The 9,582-nt window shown below is 40.4% G+C and overlaps 1 protein-coding gene across 1 annotated transcript in view; it reads right to left on the bottom strand.

The window, feature by feature from the left end:
• Window positions 1-4,394: 4,394 nt before the first annotated feature.
• The window catches only part of LOC139306790 (inositol polyphosphate-4-phosphatase type I A-like), a 30,947-nt gene continuing 25,759 nt past the window's right edge, over window positions 4,395-9,582 (bottom strand). Inside the window, exons 20-26 of the mRNA XM_070930744.1 lie at window positions 8,636-8,759; window positions 8,469-8,536; window positions 7,673-7,872; window positions 7,473-7,570; window positions 7,210-7,322; window positions 6,950-7,104; window positions 4,395-4,575 (exon numbers count right to left, since the gene is read on the bottom strand). Of these exons, the coding sequence (XP_070786845.1) occupies window positions 4,395-4,575; window positions 6,950-7,104; window positions 7,210-7,322; window positions 7,473-7,570; window positions 7,673-7,872; window positions 8,469-8,536; window positions 8,636-8,759 (939 nt within the window). The remainder of the gene's footprint in view (window positions 4,576-6,949; window positions 7,105-7,209; window positions 7,323-7,472; window positions 7,571-7,672; window positions 7,873-8,468; window positions 8,537-8,635; window positions 8,760-9,582) is intronic.

Raw genomic sequence — 9,582 nt, 5'->3', positions numbered from 1 at the left:
ATAAGTGTATCAGAAAATTAAAATAGTACTTCACTGGAACAAATTTTCATCATTTTACATAAAATAATTCTCACTTCCTCACATCCCTGCTGCTCAGTGATTACGTAATTATATTTATTTGTATATATTAGATGTATTTATATATTACCTCCTTTTAAATAAACTCTGAATTCAACGTATAACTTCTGTCTCACAGAGGTAGTTCTACACTGGAGCGTCAACAAATGATGAGACAATATTCCTAAAAGAAATAGTAAAAAAAAACATAATAAGTAATGAATAATCACTTAAAGGAGAAGTTATTTTGGGGGGGGGGGATTAACTTTTTTGCTGAGATTTAGATGAGAGTATTGATACAGCTCTCGTGTCTGTGTGTTAGCCGGTTAGCTAACATAAGCTAATGTTAAGATTGTAAAACCACAAACCGTCTTTTCTACACTTTGGTTTTTCACACAGTTTAAACAGCTAATTATTGAGCTTTAGAGATATTAGTAGGTGGATTTTGGACAGAGTCATGCTAGCTGTTTCCCCTCCGTTTCAAGTGTTATGGAAACATTTGAAGCTACAACTAGCTAGCAGCTGATTAGCTTGTTAGCTTAACTTAAAGACCTAAATAAACAGCTAACTTTTCTCTATCCGAAGACAATAAAATCAGCCTACCAGCACATCTAAAGCTCTCTAATTAACACACTATATCTCGTTTGTTTAATCTGTAGGGTTAAAACAACAATTCAGTGTTTTTGTGGCGGACTACTTCTTGGCTAAGCTAACTGGCTGCTAGCTCCAGCTACACAATTACATTTCTTTTCATCCAACTCTCGACAAGAAAACGAGTAATTCCCAAAATGTCAAACTATTCCTTTAAATAGAAAGCACAACACAGTTAGATGCATTTCTAACCAAGTTATTATTATAATTATTATTACGCCTCCTCCTCCTTTCCATTTGAAGACATTACTGTATGTGGGACGATATGGATCATTATACTGTTGAATGTGTGTTTGAGTGTTTAGGGGTCATGAGAGCACGTTTAACTCCCAAAGGAGGCTATTTTGGTCTGATCCATTTCCTTACTGGGTCGGTCTAAATGAGACGGAGCCTGGAAACTCCGGGGAGGTTAAAATATTGATTTTTTACAATGCAGGTTGCCAGTAAAGCAAAACCTGAAGACTCTTGGGGTCTTTTCTTAAGGTGTGTTGAGGCGTGCTTAACACATTTTTATTTCTCCAGACCATTAGGACCAGCCTCCAGAGGATTAATTAAACTCTAAATAAGATAAAGTGACTTGAAAATTCTCGAAACAAGACAAACAACACATTTTCTGTGAGTGGACTGGACTCAGACAAAGACGTTGCATCTTTTCTGGCTTAATCTCTTTACAAACACAGATCCCACAAACCTGAATTCACCTGATAAAAACCTGACTAAAGCATTTGGCACGTGCATGGATACATTCCTCATTCATTCATCTCAATTACAAACAAATTAAATAAAATCACAACTCGACTCTGTAAAGCTAATATTAAGTGTTATAGCTGCAGTCTGTACCAGTTTGTTACGACGACAAAGTTGACATCTGAATAAATGTAACTTGGTGCACATAAATGCTCTAAAGGGTGTAGGACCCGCAGTACTACACTGCATAATCAAAACACCTTTCCCCTGAATATCCTACAATCATACATTCCAACATCAGCCAATTAGAAACTGCATCCTTAAAAACACAAAGATTCAACTTTGTCAATTGGCGAGACAGAGTGAATCTTCACTGCATCGGCATGAACGAGCAGATGTGGGTTGAATCTCTGACCTACTGTATCTGCTGCGGCACACTGGGACCAATTTAAGAGTCCATGGCTGGCCGTTCCTGCCCGCAAGGCAGGTGAAAACAAAACACTCGAAAAGTATAAAAGCATCAAACATATCGCTGCTTTTGCAAATGAACTGAACCCATAAACACCAACAGCTCAAGGGCATCAGAGCTAAAAAAATAATGTGTTCTCAGGACTAAAACTTGAGAAGGTCACGTGAACTTCTTCTCCTCTAACACAGAACTGGCACTGAAAAAGTACAAATTAACAGGAATCATAGACTTTCATTTAATATCTTCTTCTTTTGGATGTAATGAACACACTGACGCTAAAAGCTGAATAAAAGCACGATAATTAAAAGTCGGAGCTATGATAGGCCGGCCACTTGGCCACTTAAATGCTCATAACTCAATGTAAACATACATGTCTCCAGGCTGTCTGTCTACGAGAGCTGAATATCTGCTTTCATAGTTTTTATTGTTCCTTTGACACTTTGGTGTTTTCACTTCTGGTTGATTAGACCTGTTCACGCTCACACAGTCCTGAGTTAAAGGTGTAATCAGCCAAAATAAGTGAAGTGACGAGATCAAATATTCGGATTTCTTACAAAATATCCTTCTGCATACAAGATCTATGGATAATGTCAAGAGATCCCGTCTTGGCTGACGCACAGAAAGGGTGTGTTTTTTCTGCACAGTGCTGTTTTCAACTTCCCGTTTCTGCTACAACTTGCTACACAGGAAAATGCACACACTGCCCTTCGGTCACACAGCTCCTTATGTTTAGGAAATGGGTCATGCATGTTGTCACGGGGCCTGATCCCTGGTCAGTCGAGGTATGCAAGGTATTTAAGATGAGTGGGGGGTGTACAGGGCAAAGGGATTACTTTCAATATGTTTATGCACACAAAAGCTCATTAAATTGGAACCAGTATAAACAATAGTAGTCTGGTTGATGTGTTATATGAGTTCAGTTCATTTGCTTGTGGGTAATCAGGGCTATAAATACAGTTTAGTCGTCAATTTATCTGAGCTATGGGTAAACAGGCAATTAATTTAATCGAGTGGTTCATTTTTAAATTATTCTGCCATTCTTAAACCCAATACTGTTGGTTAAAATATCCAAATAAAAAGGTTAAAGTTTGGATAATTTAATTCAAATGGATATATTCGAGTCAGTGACAAGTCATGACTAACCCAGATCTGCTGGAAAGTGCACAAACTGAAGTAGAAGCAAACGACCTTCTACTGTCTGGAGAAGCAGGAAGACCTAAAGAAATAAAACAAGCAAAGGCTGCCTGAAGAAAAAAAAAAAAATATATATATCTATATATAAGCCAAAGTTAGCTTACTGAATTTTGGCATCAAATAAAAGCTTTTGTTCCCTCCACTTTAGCTTGTGAGTGCAAAAGCACATGGAAGACAATGATAAATGAAACAAGCTAGCTGTTTATGCAGCGCTTAAATCATAACTCAATTTCCTTTATCATGGCTACTATCAACAATAACTCTTTCCTGAAAGCAATATTTATATATAATCTGCTTATTTTTATACATATTCACAACTCGGTTGTAGCTTCTGGCCTGTGTTTCACAAATACACAAACTGTCACTAGGTGTCGTGTTATAACTCATGAAGACATCTGTCCATTAGAGGGCGCTATGCACTAAAAATGTGAATATTCCTTCAAGGTCTGATATGATTAATCATATTCATCACCATAAAGCACATGTGCAGAGAGGGATCCTATAATCATCCAGACCTCTTTCAGTGTCTTGGTCTGTGTTCAACAGATGTATGCTAATAGCAGATGTGCTGCTAATAGCTAATGTTTTATATCTGAGGATCACGGACATGAAATGTTCACACTAAGCCGGCTTCATTAAAAAAAACACATCTTCTTCTCCCTGTTTTGGTCTTTCTTCCACACAAACCCTGTGTTTAGGGGTTGTGTGGAAGTAATGACGCCTTTAACTCTCCCTGTGATCGGTCATTTTAAACATCAATACAGAAAATTACAGCACAGCAGTTGTCATGTGAGTTATAATTAAGATTTTCATGAAACCAAACCCCATTTGTGATGAAAGATTCATGTTAATCACCTCTCTATATAGTAGTTTTCAATGTTGGTAGCGAAATGGGGTGGCTTTTATTGTGAAGCAGCAGCAGGATGTATTGTATATGTTAAAAGATAGCATTTATGACCTGAAAACATGGCACACACATGTAAACTGTGTTTTTAGATGTAGCCAGCTTAGTGTGGACGTCAAATCTGGGGGGGGGGCAATGGACAAAAGAAAAATGTTTTTCAAAGCTGGAAACCAAAACTGCCCATAAACAAAAAAACAAAAATAAAGGGGGGCGGGGCTTGGCCTTTGATAAACGGGGCATCGGATGTGTAAAGCCCTTAGTCCGGGTGGGACAGTGTGTACATGCTGTACAGTATCTCTGTGCATGAATTTCATACACACTCACAGGACAGTGGCACAGTTTCAGAAACACTCTCGGGAGTCAGAGTGGAGTTTTTTCCCACCCCTCCTCATAAACGTCGGAGGTGCGTTATGTTTTCAGTCTCGCGGCCGCTCAGCTGCAGCGGAGTTTGGCCAGGAAATAGGCCACGCTGAGGAAGATCCACACCACCAGGAGGTTCGGGCTGAGGGCCAGCAGGGGCAGCGAGTACAGGAGGCTGGGGTCCAGCCGGAAGTCACGCACCGGCAGCAAGCCGCTCAGGTTCTTCTGGATCACCCCCTCCCTCGTCCCAATGCTGCCGAGTCACGAGGAGGTGGGAGGAAGAGGAGGAGGAGGAGGTGTGGAGCAGCAAAAAAAAAGGTTGGAGCAAGGGAAAGGTGGTGGAGAAGAGAGGAGGGAAGTTGAAAAGACAAATGGGAAGAGGAGAAACAGATGAAGAAAAAGTATAAAGGCAATTAGGGGAAAAGGAGATGGAGGAAAGAAAGAAAATAAAAGATTGAGGACGGGAAGGAGAGGAAGGACGCGGGCAGCGTGTCGCAACAAAGCCAAAATAAACAGATGGCAGGTCCATTTACATGCACACAGGTGAGATGGGAAATGAACACCGGCCACAGTGATGGACAGCAGTTTCCATGGAGCGACGTAAAAACAATAATATTCCAAATACGATGAGAATAATAAAAAAAAAATCAATGGAGGTCACAACAAATGGAAATGAATCACGAACCAACCAGAATAAAAACAATCCCGCAAAAATGAGCCAATTGTACAAAACAAAACAAAAATCATGACAAAGTCAGACACGCAGGAAACAGAGGAGGAGGAAAAAGAGAAAGAGAACAAAGAGAAAATTAAGAAAGATGTTCTGCGTCTTTCAAGAAAAGGAAAGAAGATACAGCAATGGCTCTCCATGTTTATATACTCTAAGACATGGAGTGAAGGAGGAGGAAGGAACGGAGGGAAAACCAACATGAGACACCCTTAAATTTAAGGAACTGACATTTTGAAGTCATTTGCACTCAGCAAGCTAAAGCTAGCACGCTGTTGAAAGCCTTTTTTATTGAGAAATGCTAACAAACGCTAACATGCAGGAATTGCCTGGTGCAGAAACGTTACTTAACTTCAAAATGTATTTTAAGGGTACTTCATTCATTTCTAACTACTTAGTATGGCTAACAGGGACGATGGGTAATGAAATGGAGATTTGAAGGGAGGGGGTACAATATCTCTGAGCCAACATGCATCGCAGCTCAAAGTCAATCCAACCAATCAAAAAGCTATTTTCATGCTCGTCGGCTGAAGAGGCAGAGAGGAGGAAAAAGGGGGAGATGTGAGGAGAAGAAGAAAAGGGGGGGAGGGAAAGGATGAAGAGATGTCGTATCATGCGAGTGAGGGTGCAACTTTATTGAGCACAAGTACAACGAGACAGGTGTGATTACATCTTTTTACAACAAAGTATTTACAACATAAAGTCACAGGAAACTCCACTTTGAAGACACAAAAAGGTACAAACACTTGAGTACAAACTTGTATTCTTTCATGTTGTTTCAGACTTTTAAAGAGAAGCCGGATGGTTTCTGTCACATTTGCAGGAGGCTGAAACACTGCGGATCGATATAAATAAAGATGTTTGGGGATATAAATTCCCTGTTTGCTTCCTTACCTTAGTTTATTTAAAACTTTTATATATTTGAACATTAAGTAGTTACCAAAAAGTGTTTTTACCTGTTTTAATTCCTACTTTATTCTGTTTATTCTTGCTATTGGGCGTTACTCTTTTTAATCTGTGATATTTCTTTTAAAAATGAAGTCTGTTTTACTGATTGATGAGTCTGTTTTGGTATGGATGTCTTTGCCATGCTGCAAGCCAAGTCTCCCATGCGTAAAAACAAAGACTGAATTGAAAAAAATGATACTGAAAGAGGTGAGAATGTGAGAGAATACGACCTTTTAAAATACACAAGCACTGTAACTTTTCTTTATAAGAGCGGCATTTCATGTAAAGGAAAACTAAATCTTTCTTTATACCCTGTTAACAGACGGGGTCAGACGTCATTTGAAAATGAATGAAGGAAAAACAAAGGAGGGATGAAGAGAAAGAAAAGGTGACGACGACGGCAGGCCAAGTGCTCCGAATAAATACTCTGCCAGCCTGTTAGCAACTCAGACTCTGAAACAGCGTTCAGCTTTACAGACAGGAAACACAAGACAAGACAGATGTACGGACAGAACAGACGCACAGACAACAAGCACCCGACACACTGTCGAAGGAGGATCCTCTCACTTGAATATCAGTTCGGTACTTCTCTTCTACAGACCCGGTCTCCAAAACTTGACCTTTTTTGACAAGAGTCTGGCGAAGCAAGTAACCAACTGAATTTCAAAATATTCAAGTATCCCCTTTGAGACGAACCAGCAACTCTAGATCACTTTGTTTTTAAAGAGGAAGCAGGCAATGGTGTCAGTTTTCAAATCCCACATGGGCAAAACATGCTACACATATCTGAATTAAATTTTCTATACATTTGTGCATTGCTGCATTTTGCAAGATGTAAAGAATCAGTGGGTTTTTATAGTAGCCAAAGTTGGCATTTGTTTTTGTTTTTTTTGCCCAGGTTTGATTTTCAGCCGTGTTTTGTTTCCATTCAGGCACTGTGAGGGCATCCTACCTGCGCATGCAGTCGAGGGCCTGCGTGAAGACCTGCGGCGCCATGCCGTGCTCGTGCTGCAGGATCAGGCACTGCTCCAGGGTGACCGACATGGCCGTGCGGTCTTTGGCGCTTTTGCAGCTGGTGAAACGAACCCCGTTCAGCCGGCGACAGATCTGAGACAGAGAGGGAAGAAAGGAAAAAGTCAGGAGAGCTTTAACAAATAAGATTCTTAGATTCAACGTTGGATTAAATGCCATCTTGTAACACAGAAGCTTCACCTCGGCCGCCTGCCACAGGATGTCCACGTTCTTGTTCTTCCTGGCGTGGACGTTCTGCCCCAGAAACCTCAGCAGCTCGGGAAGACAAGTCTGAGAGCGAGACCTCGGGAGGCCTGAACAAAGGGCACAGAAACCAATGAGACTTTGGACTGAATAAAGCAGCATGAAATGGAAATACATATTTTATTATAAAGCTACAGCATGAACTGGAAGAAGAAGGTAGTTCCCAGCCCTGTTGTTGTTACTGCTGAATAACTACTTACAGTCCTCAGGCAGGACTTCTTTGAACTGTTCGTAGTATGAATTTAGCCTCGAAAGACTCTCCAAGTTAATGACCTCCTGCAGGGAAGTGTCTCCAAACCTGAACATCAGAGAAAGTTTTTCTTACATTAAATTGTAGAACACAAAAACTTCTGTGAAATTGTAACTCAGACATCACGAACTTCTTCTCCTACTCGCTCACTTCTCAGCCAGCGTCTGCTGCTCATTGATGCCGACATTGAAGTGGACCGGCTGGACCCGCAGCAGCATGCCGCTCTGGATCTCCCGCGGCAACGCGTCAAACATGGTTCCCGGCAGCGGGATGCGGACGTTGAAGCCGTCCCGGTTCCCCGTGATGATCGGCAACATGTCGGGGGCGGAGCTGCCGGTGGCCTGGGTCACCTTAAAGTGATGTAAAGTGTATGAACATGCAGGCATAGAAATTTAGAGACTTCATTCTTAATAATTCTGCTACACAAACAGCAGCTGGCTCTGTATCTTTTTTTCCTTTATCATTTCACATATTAGCTGTTCGTCTGTTATTTAGTGGGCAAGCAGGAATAATTGGACTATACTGAAAACCAGACACTTAAATATGAACAGATGTGTTTGACCATAGGACACAAGCACCGAAAGGTTTCTTCTTCTTGAATACAGAGTACATAACTCCTTCACCACTAACATATAATAAAAAATAGGGCTGCAATGGTTATTTTTATTCTTTAAAATGTCAAACAATCATGAAAAGATCCAAAGAGATGTATTCAAATGGCTTCCTTCATTAAACTAACAGTCCAAAACTCAAATATATTCAGTTTTCCATCATATGTGGCAAAGAAAAGCATCAAATATTCACATCTGATGAGCTGGAACCAGCGATTGTTTGCCATTTTTGCTTAAAAAAAAAAAGAATTGATTATCAAAGTAGTTGCAAAACCGAAAAGGGGTAACAAAGTTTATAAATGTTAGTGATTTTTAAAGCTTTGTTTTCTTCCTACCTTAAAGGTGACGTTGCGAAGATCCATGATGCCGACACTCATGTCCTCCAACATGGCCAGCTCCTCTCCTGGGAACACACACACACACACACACACACACAGGTAACAGTGATAATCTGTAGCTGTTCGGGGGTGTAATACGTGTGTCCATGTGTGTGTGTTTATACCGTAGGTGCTGAGCAGGGACTCAAACTGAGCCAGCAGGCCGATGGTGTAGAGCTGTCGGAGGAATCCGTTGTCACGGAGACAGTTCCTCAGTTTGATAATGAAGCCGCAGATGAGAGCGGTGAGCTGCAACACACACACCAACATCAGTTCATAACTGGGGGGGGGTTTATCAAGTTAAATCAGATGTTGCTTTTAACTATTTAATCCTCCTTTCATGTCCAAGATTAAAATTATCTGAAACTCAACAACTTTGTCATCTAAACTGCATCCACTTTCTTTTATCTGCACCGTGTTCTGTTAATCAAATCAACATATGGTTTTATATTTAGACGCCGTAAAGCTTCGCTGCTCATGAGATAATGTCAGTGAGGGCATGTTGATGGTTTCTGTGCATCCGTGTGTGAAGGAAATCCTGTGCAGCTCAGTGTGTGTGACGTTATATAACTGTCTGTGGGTATACATGACAATACTTCTGTTGATTTAGTGACTGAATACAGATCAGAGGGAGTGTGAGATGATCATGTTGTTCTCTGAGCCAAATACTTCAATTTACCAATACCTTATAACGGGAATTTCAAAAAAAGAAATGTTTGCCAGACTATATCTCTCTGAATTGTCTAAAAGAATTGTGTAAAATGTTCAGTTTATTATCACATTAGACAAAGAAAATCAGGAAAACCTCACACTTGATGAGCTGGAACTGTTAAATGCCAATATTAGGCATTTATGCTTGAAAAATAACTACTTTGATTACATTTAAATGTTTAAATGTTTGTACTACCTGCACTTTGCTCTCTTGTCCTTTTGGTGGAGTGCAATGTTTTAATCACTGCACGCCTTACATGTAAAAACATGGATTAAACGCCAAAGTTTTACCTCGATTTGATTAAACTTGTCTGATCCTCCTTGACCACACTCACTGCTGTTATACAACTGAGGCTGCAGA

Source organism: Enoplosus armatus, chromosome 24 (assembly GCF_043641665.1).
Source record: "Enoplosus armatus isolate fEnoArm2 chromosome 24, fEnoArm2.hap1, whole genome shotgun sequence".
NCBI lineage: Eukaryota > Metazoa > Chordata > Actinopteri > Centrarchiformes > Enoplosidae > Enoplosus > Enoplosus armatus.
The sequence above is the reverse complement of the archived record's forward strand: the minus strand, read 5'-3'. Positions and strand labels throughout refer to the sequence as shown.